Source organism: Sorghum bicolor, chromosome 3 (assembly GCF_000003195.3).
Source record: "Sorghum bicolor cultivar BTx623 chromosome 3, Sorghum_bicolor_NCBIv3, whole genome shotgun sequence".
NCBI classification, from domain to species: Eukaryota; Viridiplantae; Streptophyta; class Magnoliopsida; order Poales; family Poaceae; genus Sorghum; species Sorghum bicolor.
Genome location: NC_012872.2, coordinates 52,130,077 through 52,150,270, shown reverse-complemented (window position 1 = coordinate 52,150,270; position 20,194 = coordinate 52,130,077). Strand labels below are relative to the sequence as shown.

The 20,194-nt window shown below is 40.6% G+C and overlaps 1 protein-coding gene across 2 annotated transcripts; it reads right to left on the bottom strand.

The window, feature by feature from the left end:
- On the bottom strand, positions 229-17,394 carry LOC8078630 (chromatin modification-related protein EAF1 B). Of its 2 annotated transcripts, none has more exons than XM_021456637.1 (23): positions 17,032-17,394; positions 16,173-16,402; positions 16,036-16,090; positions 15,855-15,952; positions 14,326-15,775; positions 14,127-14,246; positions 13,770-14,024; positions 13,410-13,586; positions 13,054-13,137; positions 12,298-12,358; positions 11,610-12,187; positions 11,480-11,530; positions 11,118-11,175; positions 10,798-10,982; positions 7,820-7,873; positions 7,667-7,747; positions 7,226-7,360; positions 6,841-6,957; positions 5,271-5,371; positions 4,943-5,149; positions 4,493-4,862; positions 843-2,312; positions 229-562 (listed from the first exon to the last, which is right to left on the bottom strand). In XM_021456637.1, exons 2-22 carry the CDS (start codon positions 16,307-16,309, stop codon positions 909-911), a joined length of 5,778 nt encoding a protein of 1,925 aa, XP_021312312.1. In that variant the 5' UTR covers positions 16,310-16,402; positions 17,032-17,394; the 3' UTR covers positions 229-562; positions 843-908. The 2 variants fall into 2 exon arrangements, with proteins under 2 accessions (XP_021312312.1, XP_021312313.1); XM_021456638.1 differs by having other exon boundaries at positions 245-562; positions 16,173-16,395.

Sequence of the window (20,194 nt, the reverse complement as noted above, 5' to 3'; positions counted from 1 at the left end):
TCAAGAGGCTACAAAAAAAAGCTCAAAAGAACCTCGAGAGGCTATAATGAGAGTAATAAATTCTACATTTTGGATGAAACTAAACATAATCCTGCAAATTTTGATATTTTATATTTCATCATTCCGAAGTAGTTGGTATTTTGTATTTTGCATTCCATGGGGAACAGGCCCTTACTTATCGGCGCAAAGCAGGACTCAAGAAACTGGAAAAGTAGAAACAACAGGATGTGGTTTGACGCAAAGAAAGACTTTTCTTTTGCATTCATTGACTTGTGAGCTGAATATACAGGCTTATACAAAAGAAGAGATCGTCTCTAACATGGACCTCAAAAGGCAAAATATACAACTGGGCCCAGTGTCGGGTTACAATTTGACAACCAAAGGAATTTGCCCTCACAAGAACCACCTCCAGCAATCTAGGGTCAAGCTACATGGAAGGCAGCAGTGTGGCACCAAAATGGTACGAGAAATAATTATCTACCTGACACTGAGGAGGCTACAATTAGCTCAAAGTTGAGAATAAAGAGCACTATCATCCGCACATCTTCCACAGCACGGACGCCTACAAAAAGATAGGAAGGTTATCAGAAAACTGAAAACACAGGCCCTGCCATTTATAGATGCTCTAGCAGCAAATAAGGCAATAAAGCTTGAGAAACAAAAAATTATGCAGAAAGTTGGGGTTGGGACTGGGAGGGAGCAAGAGTAGATTGATATACCCATAAGAACTTACGAAATAAACAGTCAAAATGTGCTCAGGGTTTTAACTCAAAATTCTTGTATAACTTAAATGCAAACAAAACTGTGGCAAACATCAAGGAGCATGTCTGAATAGTAGATACCTGTACAAGTAACTTTACAAGGGGAAGGAATGCTCTTCGGAAATACGGGCCCAGTTTGGTCCATCATCATCCTGGTCCGGAATTTGAGGGATGAGCATATACACCGCCTTGAACAACAGGCCTCTGCTGCTGCTGCTGCTGCTGCTGAGACTGCAGTTGCTGCCGAGACTGTTGTAGCTGCACCTGGCCACCAATGCCATGACCATGTATAGGCACACCACCGGACATTTGCCTTTGCAGCATGCTTTGGCTGGATGATGGCAACAGCTTGTCACTTCCAACAAAGGTGTCTTGAGGTGAGCTAGCTAGCTGCGAGCTTGAGGAAATTGCACTTGGGTCATGGGCTGACTCTTGTTTCCGCTGGCTTATAGATGAGATGCCTGGGCTACCCGAATCTGTACTTCTTGCCAATGAGGCAGATGACATTACCTGGTTATGTTGTACTTGGTCAACAGGTAATTCAATCCTGCCATCTGTGTTCACATGACGATTTTGTTGCATTATCAACCTTTGCATATTATTCTGTGATGGATTCATGTACCGTAGTTGCTGCTGCTGCTGCTGTTGCTGTGCCAACTGTGAAGGTGAATGAAGTGAACCTTGTTGGGAAGTTAACAACGTATGGTTGGAAGAACCCTTGACTGCGCCCTGATTACTAATATCTGGTGTCTGCATTGGAGACAGAGGCATCTGAGAAGTGTATACCTTTGGTTGATTCCCAGATTGAGGTATCGATGGGATTGATCCTTTGCCACCAACAAAATGCCCTGGACCCTGTTGCATCACATTCTTATCAGAAACTTGATTTTTACAGCTTGTTGAAATGCCACTAGCTTGAGTAACATCCACAGGACTCTGGTGCACCATGTTCCCTCGGCCTAAGCTCTTCATAAGCTTAGCTTGCTGACTGCCTTGATTTCGTTGCTGTTGATTTTGTCTAGGCTGCTGCTGGCCCTGTTGCTTCTTCTGTTTATGTGAAGTAGTGGCTGAAGGCTGATGGGGAAGCATTGGGTTACCTTGTGCATTTTGTGCAGGATGTTGCTGCTTATGCTGTGGCTGTGTAGCTGGGATCACACCGGTTGCAGATCCTTGGCTCTGCTGTTGCATCTGTGAGCCGTTCTGTACAGCTGGCACTGCACTGGCTCCAGATAGTGGGCGCTGTTGTTGGGGCATCATTTGTTGAATATGTCTCTCTTTAGCCAAGCGCATAGCATAAGCCTGCTGCTGCTGTGGATTTGACTGGTTTGTTCCTTGGGTATGAGGAAGGTGTGTGTTTCCATACATGTGTGATTGTTGTGGCATCTGATGTGGTTGGGACTGCTGGACAGGGAAAGATTGGACAGGTGAAGATGCCCCAGTGTTGGAATATGGTGGACCGTTGAAATGCACAGCATGATTATTTCCCTGTGAGACTTGTAACTGAAACTCTGGCATCATCATCTGTCTATGCTCTTCTGAATTCTGGCCAGGCTACAAGAAACAGACCATAGTATTAGTAACTTCAAGAAAAGCAAAAATGAAAACTCTTCATTTATCCATAACTTTCCTTGCTCAAATGAAATTAATGTCGCAACAGCAACTAAACCTTTTATTTGACACAATAGAAACCAGTAAACCTTTTTGTCTCAAGAAGTTAGTAATAGTAGTAACAAACATTAATATCCTAGGTCATGGTTCTAGCATAGGAACTGCTAATTTCATCACGCTCCTATATAAATACAGTTCTTTGGATGTATTCCATCAGCTCAAATATCTATTAAATGCTTGCTCCCATGTCTGGAGGCTTCACCGGATATGTACGAAATTCTGAACCCATCTCAAAATAACATTGGAGAATCTTTTCTTCAATCCACTCAAAATGCCAACCCCCACCGCACCATGTCCACATACATCATCATTTCGGATTTGATCATTTATTCTATAACCACAGGATCAGTGTTGAATAAGTTTTCCTTCACTCATTGCCACGCCTTACCCTCCTCACTACACAACATACATATCTCAACTAAACAATCATTGAATGTGTCATCTTTAGGTCATTCCATTGGATACAATGCCACAAGGTCGTCCTGTAGAAATTTTTAGCTTTTGTGGTTCCTGTTATCACGTTACTTCCTACCTTCATGAGCACACACAATGACAAGAATTTCATAACATGATGGAGAAGAATATTATCAATTCAAAGAGATTATTAGAACAAAATGATAAATAAGGGGGTCACAAAATTTTGCTGCTCAACATACCAGCATTTGACCATTTTCCTTTGATGTCCCACTAACCTATGGCAATATTTCAAGCCCTTCAAGAAAGAAGATTAAGTGTTGCTCCCCTATTAATTTGTTTTCTGGCTACATCACTGCAAGTGCTTTAGGTATTTTCTACTTCTATTGTTACTTTGTTAGACTTTGTTATCCTACTTTAACCATTTTTCATTAAGCCCACCTGTTCGCCTAAACGAAGGCCAACCATGTCATTTAGGCCCTAAACAGTGAATTAAACTGTTGGACCAATTAAACCTGTTTAAACCATTAAAAACCATCTAAATAGAATCAATTTAAACATGATTAAATGAGCTAAACGACCATTTAATTCACTATTTACTCAATAGGAGGATTACAATTATCACATTTGGCATCCAACTAATTAACATCGTAGGTATATGAGGTGGAGTTGGATTTAGTTTTATTCCAAAAAAATCAATTGGTAGAACACTTATCATTTACATGCGTAATTATGTATATTTTCTAGACTATTGGGCTTCTTACATACATAAATATGTATATTTTAGTGCTACTATACAAAACCATTTAGTCTGTTTAACTCAATTTAAACACCATCTGAACGACCTAAATGCTGAACAAGGGTGACTTGACTGTTTACCGTTTAGCATAATGCTGAAGCCATGGCAATGGCATGAAGTTGGTCATAATATTCAAAACAGATTAAGGGTTGGTCGGCACTAGATTTTCAACGCATCACTAGCAATTCACAAACTCCGGCCAGAACTTAACCAAGTCTGCCTATATAGCTCTCTCTATTGGGTCGGTCGGTTTTGAACCACGGCAGCTAATTTCGAAATCATGGGCACCTACCTAAGATGTGTCGATTTTTCCTTTAATTGGTGGCGCAAAATATACATTGGATGGCAGACAGACTGGACCGTAGAGGTTTGCTTCACCTGGCTAAATGCTTGTTCTGTGATCAGGAAGCTGAAACCATCCAGCATATCTTATGTGGATGTGTTTTCTCTAGACAAGTGTGGTTTCCCACCTTTTGTCACTACGGTCTTCAAGACCTCTCGCCATCTCCTCTGGACAGGGACTTCTTTGGATGGTGGTTAATGATAAGTTGATCCCTGGTGATTTCAAGCTAGGCCTGAATTCTCTGATCACCTTGGTTGCATGGATGTTGTGCGCACCGCAATAAGGCTGCGTTCAATGGCCGGTCCTATCATGCAGAGAGTTAAAGCTGGCGAGTAGTTCTGGTCATGCTGTTTTTTGGATTAAAAGGCGCAAATGTAACTTGCCATAGCAGAGTGGACGGGCGTGGATGTGTGCATGTGTATATCAAATTGAATACTTACCAAATTATAAACACAGCAGAATATAACACGAAATTAAATCTTAATGCATATCAAATTGAGTGCTTACCCTAAGCATCTGCATTGGGTCACGTGGCCTCAACATAGTACTTCCAGGTCCCGGTATGGCACCGGGATGAACATTTACTGTATTTTTTAAGCCTTGACCATTGTTGGGTGACATGTTTCCAGGAGAACCAAGCCTTGGAAAACCTGGCCTAGTAACAGGTGTACCTCGATTTAGTCCAGTCATGATTCCAACACCATGTGCAGGAGGCATCATTCGGGCACCCCGATCAACACCAGGTGGTAACACACCAGGAACAGGAACTCCAGGTTGCTGAAGGTTTCTGCCATTGACCATCTGGTTATAATGAATTCTTGATTGCTCATCACCCTGTATTGAGGTTGGTCTAGGCACACCATACCTCTGAGCATCCCTGCAATAGAGATTTTGTAGAAACAAATATGAACACGGAATGTTTTACATATCAGCTATAGAGGACAATCAACCATTTACCTAGAGGGAGCATTCAAAGGCAATGGTGAATTGCTTCCTAAAACCATACCAGGAGAACCTGGTAATCTCACGTTCATATTTGAAGTAGGAAGAGTAGGACCAACAGAACAATTATTGTTTGGAAGAGCTAACCCACTTGTGTGGGATCCTGGATAACCAATAGAAAGTGCATCCGAGTTCGAAGGTCCATCACAAAGGTCAAGTGGCCTATAACAAGAATAAAATTAGAAAAAACATGGCAGTTTTATATGGACAATATAGCAAGTTGTAAGTTCATAAAAGAACTGTTAAGAGAGGTAGTTCAAACTTCAAATTGGATAGTTCATACGTCAAAATGACACCAGATAAGTTGCCTGGACATGCTTGAGAAAGTGCAAAAACATGAGAAGTATGAAGCGGATTTATTTGCCTCAGTTCCTGGATTTCACCCTAATAAGAAAAAGATGTAGACACATGAATATCACTGTGAGCAAATACCAATGATACAAAAAAATGAGTTCCAGATTGGAAGAACCATTAGAGGTAAGTTCTTGAAATAACTTAAATTAAATACTCCCTCTGTCCTGTAATCCAGTGTATTCAAGCATTTAAAAATTGCATCAAAAACATCAGGGATTTGGGGTACAAAAGGATAAGCTTGTATCAAAATTTTGTGATATTGTATCGTTACATTATTTTTTTATATAAGTAAACATGTTACCCAAGGCTTGGTTCTCCATATTACAGGTTTTCCTAATATAGTGTATTAATGTTGATCATGTGGAGGGAGTAAATGTGAATATTCAGAAAAATCACTAGAATACACTATTGTTAGAATATAATTATAACAGCCCATATTGGGCTTACGGCCCATTGGCCTTGTACTCCTAGCCGAACTTGTATTAGTACCACATTGTAACTTATACATGTACTGCAAGCCTTCCTGGCTATATAATGAAGGTCACCCCCGTGGTTAGGGTGTGCGGTGTTTCTCTACAACTATATTCATAAAAATCACACGCTTTAATCTCTTAATCACTAGAATACACTATATTACAGGACGGAGGGAGTAAATGTGAATATTCAGAAAAAGAAGCATGGTTTGGTTTCACCATACATCACATGCAACCTGACTTGGATTGCAAACTGAAATATTCAAAACTTTCAAATTAACCCAAAATAAGTATAGTTAAATCATATAGTGCATGATTGACTGTAATTTGAATTGGGCTGCAAATTGAATTATACATTCTAACAAAAACATATATCACCATAAGAAACTGTCAATAATATAATATAAGAGCCTATATTCATACCGATATCCATGCAAACATTTTGTTTTCAGTGTAAGTAGGGATAATGATTTAGTGGCTCCATAGAATAATAAAGGTACATATCGAAAACAAAGTTGTTAGGACATTGACACTTGGACAATTTCTATTAAAAATATTAATGAAGTAAAAAACAAAAAAAAAATTTATGAAAGCATTCTTAGCAATTATCCTAGTAACATTAATTTCATTTCGTTAATGCATGTAATTCTTCATATATTTATTGAGTTGCATGCACCGACCAGTTCAACCCAAAAGCTTAAGCTGATGAGGAGAGGTGGGCAATTCACTTATATTCCAACACTCCCCCTCACATGGAGGCTCCCTCAATTATTTTATTTTAGTAGCGCTAACTAGGATTCGAACTTGAGACCTCTGGCTTTGATACCATATTGAGTTGCATGCACCGACCAGTTCAACCCAAAAGCTTAAGCTGATGGGGAGAGGTGGGCAATTCACTTATATTCCAACAATATTGACAGTCAAAGCTCAAAAGGTTTGAAGGGAATACATGTAAGCAAAAGATTACAAACATATTACATCCCAACCAACAATCATTTATGATGTTTTCCAAAACATAATACTAACCTTTCTACGAGTTTGATGCAATTTTTGTCCAAGGAATATTATTTTCTCAAAGTGTGTCTTGAGAGTCTCTTCCTCGAACGGTCCTTGAAGGCGTTGAAACAGTTGCCTTGCACTACCCTGATATTCAAATGCAGAGGGTTATAGTGTTAAAGACAAAAGAGTGTGTATCTTTTGTTAAATATGTGCTGCACAATGTTGAAGAAAAAATTCTCATTTCTTTCTATAACCAGTTAACCACCATAATGATTTTTGGAAAGATGAAGCAGATTAGAAGCAGCTTGAGTGCTTGACCAAAGATCTAGAATCATAATCTTCCAATTCCAAAAAATCATTTCCATATACAAGCTGAGAAGTAAAATAGAAGAAATAATAAATGGGAATTAACCTTTGGAATCCCAGGCAATGCAGAAGAATAGTGTTGAGATGAGCCTGAGTCATCAGCACTGTCAGCACCGTCACAACTTTTATCCATCAGAAGTTTATGGCGTTCCTTGCACTCATTAGGCCTTCTGTATATGCACTGCAAAGGAGAAACTAAAATCTTAAATCAAGTAATAAAATAGAAAATAATTTTTTAATTGGCACCAGACTATTGAAAGTTTGCAACAATTAAGATCCAAAGCCATGAAATATTATAAATATAAATTAGTTACAAAGAGGAACACAAAATAATATAAACTTACTCCTAAGAAATACAAAAGGTGCTAGAAGAGAAACACAAACATACAGGTTGCAACAAAATAGTTGCATGGTACATTTTGATGATTCAGGAGAAAGATAAATGACTAATACCAAATTAAAACGGTCATCCTAAATAAAATGTTACCTTCAATTGGATAATGCTGTTAAGGGCATCGCTCACCAATTCCCAGTTTTCACCCATATCATGGACAAGGACAACAAGAGCCTGGTATAAAAGGAAATTAGAGTATTGCCGACCAATAAAAAATAAGACCGACAATATTGCAAAGACAATAACCTGATCCTCAAAACTTGACCATGGACCTCCAGGACCTGAATGACCAGCTGGCATCTAACAAAAAGATCAGAATTTTAGAATGTTTTTTTTAATAAGAAACACATAAACTACAAGAAGTCAAGAGTGGCCACTGTCTAGTGGCATAGACCAAAGTGTGCCTCCCCAAAGAGATTGATGGTTTTCTTGGAATTTCTAATCTCCACAACATTTGGCTGGGCTCTTCGGTTGAGATGGTTGTGGTTGAAGAAAAATAGATCCTACTGATCCTTGGACCAAATTCATGTGCCAGTCCATAAGTGTGTCCAAGTTCTTCTCTATTGCTGTGCTTTCAGAGATTGGTAATGGTGCTGCAACTTTGTTTTGGACTGACAGATAAATTTACAGCCAGAGAATAGCTGATCTTGCCCCTCAAGTCTCGGCGTTAGTTCCCAAAAGGAAAAGGAACAAGACAACAGTTCTGGAAGCTTTAACTGACCTTACCTGGCTTAGGGATTTCAGGGCGCCCTATCTGCTCAATTTTTTCAGAGTATTTCACCCTCTGGGATCTCATCTCAGAAATATTAAAACCAGAGGTGGAAGACACTCACATTTGGAGGTTCTCTGGTGATGGGCATTATTCGGCAAAATCTTCCTATGAAAGCCTATTTCTTGGCACGGTAATTTTCAGTCCTTATGAGAGGATTTGGAAAACTTGGGTGCCTGGGAAATGTCGTTTTTTCATGTGGCTAGTGGTCCATGAAAGGTGTTGGATGGCTGATCGATTGGCATGGAGGGGGCTTCCCCACCCTTCCTGTTGCCCCCTTTGTGACCAAGAGGAGGAAAATTTTAACCACTTGATGTCGACATTCGTCTTCGCACAAGAATTCAGGTTTTTCCTTCTGCGCCCAGTCAGCTACAGTCTCACTCACCTATCTGATGAGATCTCCTTAGATGATTGGTGGGACAGAAGTTCAAGGAGGGTGCCTGATCATTTAACAAAGGGTCTGGATTCCATCACCATCTTTAGGGGCCTGGACATTGTGGAGTCTTCGTAATCGCTGTGTTTGATGGTGAACCTCCTAAGTCCTAACCTATCTAGAGCATTATTACTTGCAAGTGAGGAGCTTCTTTTTGGAGGTTTTGCTGGGGCGAGAGGCATCAATCACCTCCATGCACAGGGGCTGATTGTTATTGATTGTGGTAGTGGTCGTCTCCAACTCTTGTTAAGGGTGTGACTGTTTGTTTAGGATCCTAGTGGGTTGTGTTGTGCGTGTGTAAGGTTTCTTGTATGGGGTTTTGCCCCCATTTTCTTCTTCTTAATATAATAATGATACACAGCTCTCTTGTGTGTTCAAGAAAAACTAAACTACAAAAAACAACATAGAATGCTAAACATCTTAACACAAAACAGAAAATGTTGGACTATTCAAAAGAATTTGAAATCTTGAAGATAGCAATCGGCTCAGATTTTAGATCAATTTATATCTGATCAAACCTGGAATCAGCATCTCTAGGACAACCTGAGCGTGAGTTCGTGATATTTCAGACTTTCAAAAACAGGGGCCTACACCAGTTCTTTGGCCAATAAACTTGACCTAGCCTCCCTCTAGCCATGCTCGACAGCTAAAGCACTTCAATCAATCAAGAATGTCAAAATTGGCCAAATTCATGCTAAGCATGGCTGTATTTTCGTGAACTCTGCTCATTCCTGCAAAATGCTCCTTAGGCCAATACTCTGCAAAATCAGCTTATGATGGCATATTGGCATGTTTCTTGGTGTGGTGCAGTTCAGACCTTGGGAAAGAATCTGGCAAGACATGGGCACCGGCCAAATGTAAGTTTTTCATGTGGTTAGTTGCCTACAATAGATGTTGGACTGCTGATTGTCTTGCTCGAAGCCTCAAAGTGGCCTTCCTCATCATGAGCATTGCATCTGTGTGACCAGGAAGAGGAAACCATCAATCACTTACTAGTGGCTTGCGTTTTTGCACAAGTTTGGTACAGCTTGCTACATCTGGGTCGGTCTGCAATCTCTCTGTCCACAACCTGATGAAACGTCTTTTGCAGAGTGGTGGGCAAATTCTGTGGAGAGAATCTTTGGACAGGATAAGGGCTAAATTCGATTGTCATCCTAGGTGCTTGGTCAATCTGGATCCAACGTAACCATTGTGCTTTTGATGGAATCATAGCTAGTCTAACTATGGTGTTAACTTCCGCTGGGGAGAGCTTCATCTTTGGAGTGTGGCTGCGGAGTGGTGGGCAAACTCTGTGGTGAGTCTCTGGACAGGACAAGGACTGAATTCGATTGTCATCCTAAGTACTTGATCAATCTGGATCCACCGTAACCATTGTGTTTTTGATGGAATCATCCCTAGTCAAACTATGGTGTTAACTTCTGCTCAGAAGAGCTTCATCTTTGGAGTGTGTTCAGGGCACAATGCATCTCTTTACCTTGCTGCCCTTGCACCAACAAGTGGCCAGTCCTAGAGGCTGCCGGCTGTTCGTCAAGGTCAGGTTGAGTTGTGCTTGAAGGCACGATCTTAGTGTTTGATTGAGTGAGGCTGGCGTGGTGTTGTACATGTTTCTTCTTAATATAATGATATGCAGCTCTCCAGCGTATTCAAGAAATAAAAACTTTGCTCGTTCCTAGCATTACCAATAATGGAGACACACAATGTCCAAGTGACCAATAACAAGGTAAACAGCTTTACTCAGTAGTGCATTCAGTTGTTGTGGACAACAGGGGCAAGAAGGAATAGCAAGAAATGAAAATTTTAGTAAATATATTTGTAGTGCTTCTCACAGTGACTAAACCATAATCTGACCTAAACGAATGTGTAGGCCATCCATTTTATGTTCCCAAAGTCCAAAACATGGATCAAAAACTAATTGCTGATAACTTTTAGTAAGCCAAAGTAATGCAAACGTTGAAGAAAAAGATTTAAGTGGGATGCAAAAACTGTAAAACCAGAATGATAATTACAAAAAGATATTAATACCTTGAGTCCTTTATTTTTTCTTCCACGGGTGCTAATCTTTATGACCTTCGTAGGGTTTGCCATGTTGCTCATTTGTGATGCAGCAGGAGAGGCCATTGGACCAACTGGTGTAAGACCTTCCAGTGAAATATCTGGTGCTTGATTCAACAATTTAGGCTTCTTAGCAGCATGTAGGCCATTAACCACTGTCGATAAATCAATAACACCTAACATGTGAGGAGCTATTCACATTCCAATGATAAGAACAAGTTGTATTCATGTGGCATTAGTGAAAATATGATGATAAAGTATGCTATCCAAAGAATGGATAAAGGAAGTACCAAAATTCCCATTTGACTCGAATTGATGAGTCTCCGGTCTCTTTTTAATATAATCCTTCTGGTACAGAATGGTGAAAACATGCATCAGATACTAAGTATGATGGTGTTAGATGATCTTGTGGCATTCCCAGATCTCAGCGTTAGAACACACAAAAGAGCGATATAATACATGATGCACGTCCAAATTCATTTAGCACGAAGATTTTTTTTTCAGAACTTTAAATCATTACAGACTGTTATTCAGCAATTTGTTACTAAATAGAAGTATGGATAGCCACCACAAAACTTAAATTATTGACATAAAATTTAGTTGCAATGATCTATTTCAAGCAATATAATCAAATATAGAAGAAAAAGTATACCTGCTCATATTGAGCTATCATATCGATCTGAGACCTGGGATCATAAGTGCCCTGAAAAAATCACCAGAAACTTCCTCTATCAAACAAAGCCACCAACAAAAATAGTGAAAATTTTGCACAAAGCATTAACCTTTCCAGGAGCCATCAATGAACAAGATTCGGCCACATTTGGTAGTGCCTTGTACCCTGGGTGCTTAGTCTTTTTCTTCTTTTTAGATTTTGTAGACACCTCACTACCATCATACAACAATTGTCTGTCAAAATCAACAGTGGACTCTACATCTGCATTCTTCCTGGAAAATGACCCTCCATGTAATGAACTTTGATCATCCTGACAGGAGTTTGTGTCTCCACTAGATGCGTCTGTTTTATTTGTGAATTGAGGGGTCCCAGAAGCACCAGCAGGAAATGGACTCACAACCCGCTGCCTAGCTGCTGTGCGGATGCGTTTTATAGGAATGGAGAGGAAGTCTGTTCGTTTGCCGTTCGATAAGAGTTGCTGGTTTCCTGATTTGCTTTCCAAATACGGTGGTTCATAAGGACTGTCAGCACCAATTTCATACGACCTTACGCCATTTATCCTCTGCGGCAAAGGGTGCTTCTTTTTGTGACTATTTTTTGATGCCAAACCACCATCATAAGCTCCAGGCAATAAATAGGTGCGTGTCTCCCTTTCATCATCTCCATATGCATTGTCCATAGGGACATCTACACAAAATTTAGTGTTGGCATGAACATGAAACACATAATAACACAGGAAATTAGAGAATAGTGGTATATAGTTTATGTTGGTAAGAATATGAAACACATAATAATACCTGTGACAGATGCATATCTTGATGGCTCATAATCATCCTTGAGTACAGTGTTACCAATTTTCTGGAACAAATAGATATTAATTTCAATAAGTCCATTTTACAACCACACAGAAAAGGGCAGAAATGCAAATGGACATAACAGTATTGTGTCAACATGTATCTTATAGGCGTTTCCTGTTAGCATTTGTGTTGACAAGGTAGCTATTAACACCCAAGATTCTATAGCCATAATACCAAGCAGATACTTGGAAAGAGACTAGTGCATTTTGCAACCCCACTGCTTAACAGTTAACATACGGAGCTTTTCCTAGAAAACAGCAATTGAAGAGCAATCAAAAGTGAAACAACAGCAACAACAAAGCCTTTATTCCCAAGCATGTTGAGGTACACTAGTGAATGATGCTCAACAAGAGCCATAAGGACCAGAGAGAAAGAAAGAAAACGAGAAAGATAAAAACAATTTAGTAACATAGTATTACTGTTAACCGTTACAAAATGATACACAAGCGAAACACTTGACCATGTATTCTACCGAAAAGATATATGTTTCAGTGTGCTCAAGTTTTCAACATTTAGGGCATGTTTGCTTTGCTCCCAGACTGTTTTGCCTGGCGCGAGCGTCGCCCTTAGACATCCGATTTCGGACGACTGGCAGGCAGCTCGCCTGGGAGACCATGAAGCAAACACGCCCTTAACAAAATAACCTGGTAGTCAAAAAAGTCTAAGGCTATTAGAGTACCAAGACTATCTCCTTACCTTGTTATTATAAACAAAGAGATGCTCCATAGACTCCCTGTATGCCTGCATTGCACCAGGTGCTACGCCGTAAAAGAGATTTACCTGAAATTAGGGGCGGATCATTAGCATTTTCTTTTGCATATCCTGTTAGGTCATTTCAGGTTTTACTGTTTATTAAAAAACTTGATCAACCTAGGAGGAACTCGATGGCATTGTACACAAGGAATAGTCACCCAAATTCGAGCCAAAGAGAACAAAAGTCTGAGAGATGTGACCCATCCTCAGTTGCTGTATCAGGTTTACTAGCACTTTGATGGAAAAAAAAACAGTGCAAACAAACAGGTTATGAAAAGAACAGTGTTCAGATAGATTACTTCTGAAAGTTGATCAGGTACTTTCAAAATGCCAAAATCATTTAGCCTGTCAGGAGTTGGTGGTGCTTCGGCTAATGGTAGACATTCAGATGCATCAATGTTGTACTCAAGAAGCCTAAGTGCATAGCTATGAATAGGAGACTGACGAGACTTTCCGTGCTCCAAACACTCCTCATCCTGTACAAATTCAATATCACCCTAATATCAAATGCCAAATACACCAAGCTATATAAACATAAAGCTCAAACATCAAGAGCCATTAACATTTCCATTAAACTGGGTCACTTACAAATAAACATGAAGTCCTTAAGCATTCTGGCAAAGTACAAAAAAATTAATCAGTATATTCATTTTGCTTACCGGTTTCTCTGCTTTGAACCCACCCAGCTTATTTTCTTCTAGCCCATTTGATTGCTCTATTTGCATTGGTTTAAGAATACCACCACTAGCTTGTAAAGTATGGACTGAACGCCAAAAGCTCATAATACCATTGGCCAGAACTCTGGCAACAGATTTCTGCTTTCTCTGAATGCTTGCTTCTTCAAATGCCGCTCGTCCTCTAGAAGAAACCCAGTGGGACATCTGTGCTGCAGCTGCATTTTTCCACATGCGCTCCTATTATGGAAGTGAGATATTCAAATAAGTTTTTCGAGTCAACAATTGGGAGCTACACAGCAAAAATATTTCAGTTCATAGAAGGAACACTTGAAGAAGAACCTGCATGAAGTCATTTGCCATCCAGACCATCTCCTCCAGAACAAAATCCCAGTGGCTCTTCCGCTTCTTCTCCAAAGAAATATTGCAGAGAGACCGTTCACCAGCCCTCTTAATGTTTGCCTGTGCAAAGTAATGAGTTTTCCCTTTTTAGAAGCAAAAGAGCACTATCAGAAAGGAAGGGTTTATATACTAGGTATACCTCTATATACCGTGCCCTTCTGAGGATAGCATCTTCATAATCCTTCTTTGCAACAACAGAATCTTCAGATTCCTTCTTTGCTATCTTCTCCTGATCTCTGCTAGATTTCTCAACATCATTTTCTACAAAGTTACTCACATCACCTGTGTCTGTGGCAGGGGGCACAGTAACAGAAGCTAGCTTTTGGGCAACACTTGATTCACTTGCATTATTTCCATCAGAATCTTTGCATTCCTCCATGTTCCCTTTTCCCTGATTAGAAGTAGCAAGCTGTTCTGCATTATTTTTTGAATCTACTGCATTGTTACAAACTTCTTTTTCATCTTTCGCATAGAAGGAATTGCTAAATTCAGGATGTGCAGGAGTAGAACTGTCATCCAAAACGACAGGCCGACTACTAACTTCCAGTTGACCATCTTTCTTATCATCCTTGTTGTCAGGGAGGATCTTATTCAAGCCTTCATCAGCCATTTCATCTGCATTCACTGGTACAAGATTCTCATTTTGACCTGGATGTTCAGTAACTGCTTTGGCAGCATATGCATGAATTGGATCGACTTCATTTTCATTCAAACTAGCACTTTTGACAGCAGAGTAAGGTGTCGCACCATTGTTATCCATACCATCTGCATGAATGTCAACCACACTTACCATGGATGGGCTATTACCTGCCTTCTCAAGAGTCTGTGCTTCTTTCGATATTTCATTGGATATAGATGGGAGAGAACAGACTATCCTTGAGGCAGCTACTTTTGAAATAGCATCTGGGGACTCCACAGAAGCAAATGCAGTAGCCATCTGATCACCTACAGTAAGATGAGAATTATCAGGCACACTGTTTGGTGAAATCTCCATAGCAGGACTGCCATTGTTGCTGTTTGATAACTCATTTTTGGATGTTTGGTTGCCTTCAGGAATTGCTTGAACATTTTCCGTCTCCATTGCCACCTTATCATTCAGTAATGATGCGTTTTTCAGCATATTTTTAGAGTTAGGACTAGTCGGTTTTGAATCACCAATGGATGAAACACCAGTATCCTCAGTCTTGGTTTCTGGGATTATCCCCGTTACATCTTTTTGCTGAGAACTCAAAGGAGGAATTGGCGGATGCCTAACAGATGCACTATTTGCATTCTCTCTGATAGACTTTGACCTACGTCGTGCGTATGCTTGGCTCTTTGGACCAAGACGGAGCAACCCAGAATCTTCTCCTTCTTTTGCATTGTTCTGACCATCACAGTGCAGGAACTGCTCGGCTTGAACTGAATTAGTTCTCTTAGTTCCACGTTTCGAAAGTTTCTCCCCACCTATGTTGCTGGCATCTCCATCCAAAAGCATAAGATTATCGGCTGTATTGCCTTCACGGCACAACGAATTTCCTGGCTTGTCACTGCTTTCAACAGAATCCCCATGAGGTGATGTAGCAAATGCAAAACTACCTTTGGCCTCACTGCGGTACAATAATAGACACAAAAGGCTTAGATGAATAAACAATGTTATCAAATGATAGATCAGTAATTAGTTATCACCTTATCACATTTTGTTCAGCTATCTGTTCTGTCACAGAAGTGGACTGTACACTAAGCGAAGCTACATGGCCAAGTTTGAAATCCAAGGGATTGCCTCCCTGCAACATTAAGTGCTGAATAAACAAGGAAAAAAGTTCTGACGCAAATTCAATGTGCAAACCATAAGGATGCCAATGCAAACCTTCTCCAGAAATTCAAGCTCCCTCCTCCGTTCTTCACGGACATCGTATTCCTGCCTGGAGTTTTGCATTGCTGAGCATCAGGTATGTAGAGAAGGCATATGTAAGTTCAGAGCAAGGTCTATTAGTTTATATGTACCTCAGCTCCTCTTGAGCTTTCTCTATGGCTGCACGACGTGGTGAAGCTTTAGTGTCAACGCTCAAACCACATTCAGCAATACCTCCCATAGAGCACAGCTCAATAGCCACTGGACCACAGAAGCAGGCTTTGCCCATGCATCATTGTATGCACATCTAGTCAGAAGTGTGTGCCATTAAACTGCAAAGTGTCCTCTCAGATTCTCAAGTCAAGAAAAGAGACACTGTTCCCTGCACCAAAAGCCGGTCAACATACACCCAACTAATGCTATCAGAAACAACGGACCAATCAGAGTTTCTAACAAGAAATGCGCTCCTGTCATACAAGACTCAAGCAAAAGAAAAACATATAAAAAGATTTAAAATGAGTCTAACCACGATAATTCAATTCAATGACAGACTTTGACATAAAGGCATGTGACCAACAAACAAGAGCAAGCGCTGCAAATGACATGTTGAGCTTATCAGCCGAATCTGTCAGCCATTCAGCAGCAATGTGAACAAGGCGGGCGCACAAGTAACCAAAAAAAACACACAACCTGACAGGCTGCTTAAACGATGTCATTAGTTTCCATATCAGAAGAAAAGTCCAGGACCGTCAGAACAAGTACAGAAAAAATCACATTTTTGAGCCCGCCCACACCATTTCCCAAACTGAAAAGTGACATGACGTACTTTTAGCCCAAGCACGTTACTAGTTAACTCTGGCTCAGCGACTACTACGTGGAGCAGACCAGCGCATGTACCACCCCACGCCCGCCCAAGCCCAAATGCAGCACAATTCAGCAGCCGCCGGTGCAGTCCCCCAGCACTGACCACTCGGACCTCCCACCCACAACACCGCACGGCATTCTACATACCTCAATTGCGATCCTACGGGGCCGTGGGAGCCAGAGGAAGCCGAATGGAGCGCCCGATGGAGCAGGAGATGAACATGCACGGCCCCAAGACAGGAGCTAGGGTTAGGGTTTGGGGCAGGGGAGCCCGGGGAAGCCCACGAGGCGGGTTGCGAAGGCCTGAAGGCACCTGGGGAGGCCTCAAGAGCGCGGAAAGGGCCTCGCCGGAGGCGGCGGTGTCGACGCCGGAGATCGGGCGCGGTGGAGCGGGGTTGCGGGGGGGCAGCGGGGGTGGTGCGTCGTCCGTATGCAGGCGAGGTGTTTTCTCCCTGGGGAAGAAGGGGAGGGAGGAGAAGGAGGTGCGCGCGACGCGACGGGACGCGAGACGGGCCGGCCCGGTTCGGTCGGGTGCGATCTGACCCGGTGGCCTGTGGGGGGTTCGGGTTGCCACGACTGGTGTGGGCTGCGTCTACGTGACAGGGGGTCACCCGGGATTTATTAGGTACAATGTTTTTTTGAACAAAATATTGGTACTTGTAATAATTTGTTTTCCTTCGCTCGAACTGGCTGTCATATACCAACGTGATGGAAGGATTTTTTAAAAAAAAATAATAACAGACCACCCTCTTTTATTTTAAAGCCAATAAATAGAGATTTCTTCTAACTATACTAGATCATGGATGTACTCCTTTCATCCTAAATTATAAAATATTTAACTTTTTTAACTTTAAATCTAACCACTCGTCTTATTCAAAAAAAATTATACAAATATCATTAAAATTTAAGTCATTTTTTAAGAACTTTTATTAATAAATCAAGCCACGATAAAAGAAGTGATATTTTATATAAATTTTTGGTATCTATAAAGTCAAATGTGTTATAATTTAAGATGGAATAAGTATGTTGCAATGGAAAAAAGTAATATCACGACAATTCGAAACTTCAACATTGTATTTTAGAAAATGATACTTTAAGCAATCATTAGTCTTACGTAGATTTTTCACGAAACATAGGGCACTCATAATGTAACATTCTATCACAGAGTCTAAGACAATTAATTACATATTATTTATGGTATTTTGCTGGTGTGGTAGCATATTTATTGAAGAAAAAGGTAGAAAAAAATAAGACTCTAAGTCTTATTTAGACTCTAAGTCCACATTGTTCGAGGTAATAAATAACTTTAGACTTTATGATAGAGTTTGTATTGTGAGTGTTCTGACAGTTACTCGTGAGAGCGGTGATAATATGTGAAGCAAGGTACACATCACTTGTCAAATAACAAAAGGACTATTGGTTACAATAGTCTCCAATTGACATGCCAAACATAATGGTAAGCAGCTAAATGGAATTCCATGCATCTATCAGACCTTGTCAGAGTTTAAAGTGTGATACAATCACCAATGTCCTGAATAAGGAAACAAAAACTAAGGTCAATTTTAATGGAGTTTTATTAAAGTTTTATCAACACTAAATATATTGATGTGACACCGTATTAATGTGAAGAGAGATGACAAGAGTTTCATTGAGTAGGGAGAGTTTTATATAACTCTTCTATGTTATTTCTAAAAAATAAATGTGTTGAAACTGGGTCATGAAAACCCCCTAAGGATGGCCTAAGAGTGCAGATTAATAATAAAGCAAAGTGTTTAACTATAAGTCAAGTTATAAGAGCCAAATCATACAATAGTTGTCTCTTATTTAGCTATAAAAGTTTTTATTATTATATGATACCATGCTTTACTTTCTCTTTCCTACTCCTCACATAGACTATTGTTTGGGCCCACGTATGCATATGCTTTCGTGCCCCGTTTGGTGCTAGAATAAGAGTTAAGACTATCTCCAACAAATGTAACTCAAATAGAAGACCTATTCCATTCTATGAGTCACCTACAGTAAAAAGATAAGACACTCAAAACTTGCTCCTTCGAGGAGGCAAAAAAACATTTTGGGTCACGCCTGGCCCCTGGGGGATGAGCTAGCGGCTCCGCTAGGAGCTGGCCGGCCAGCAGCAGTTAGAAGTATGGAGCAGCATCATCACGAGCTGGTGAAGAATCTAGGGATGGGGAGCTCCGGCCGTCGGCGCCAGAGCAGCAACATTGAGGCTCTCTCTCTCTCGTTACAGGTGTGATGGCGGGGCGGGCCGGCAAGGGCTCCGCGGTGCCCGGCGCGAGCGTGCAGTGGCGGCGAGCGGCGAGCCCACGGTGGCGAGGCTGGCTGGTGCATCCATACTTGTGAAGCCTGGACGACGCGGTGCCGACGACGAAGCTTTTCCAGGTACGGTTGTGCAGCAGGCTTCCAGGTACGGTTGTGCAGCAGGCTTGATTTGGGCCAAGGAGAGAGATGGAGTGGGAGGACGCATTTTTGGGTTCCCAGTCGACTCCATCGCAAATTGCATCTTTGGTTTGCCTACTCTGTTGGACCAATGAACTTTTCACCTCAAGCAACGGGGATGACCCATTTTTTATTTGGGTATCGTAATGGCTAGCCCATTGGAGACAGTCTAAGCTCTCTTTTCTTTCTTGTCTTTTTCTCTCTATATCAGTAAAAAAATATTGACTAACTTAGCTATAAATTATTATTCTAACTACTCTAATAACCACCATCAAAGTTTCGGTGGTACATCGTACACCAAGCTAATAATTGGAATCCCTGGACTTCTTGCCTTCTCCTGGTAACGTCCGAATAAGCTTTTGGTGGGGATCTCACAAAAACGCAAAGTACAAAATAAAAGTCAATGATGTTCCATTTAGCTCGGCCTTGTTTAGTTTATAGCCAAAAACTTTTCACCGTATCTCATCGAATGTTTGGACACATGCCTGAAGTATTAAATATAGGTAAAATAAACAAACTAATTGCACAGATTAATTGGATTTTGCGAGATGAATCTTTTAAGTCTAATTAATATGTGGTTAGACATTAATTGCTACCGTAACACATGTACTAATGATAGATTAATTAGATTTAATAAAATCATCATCTCGTGATTTCCTGACGGATTTTGTGCTTTGTTTTTCTATTAGTATCCGAACACTACATACGACACCCCCATATAATATCTAATGTGACATAAAAGAAACTTGTCAACATGAAACTAAACAAGACCTTATGGACTAAGCAACAAGTCAAGCATCGCCAAAAATAAAAGAACCGAGAATGAAAATAGTAATAGTAGACCCATTTGTAT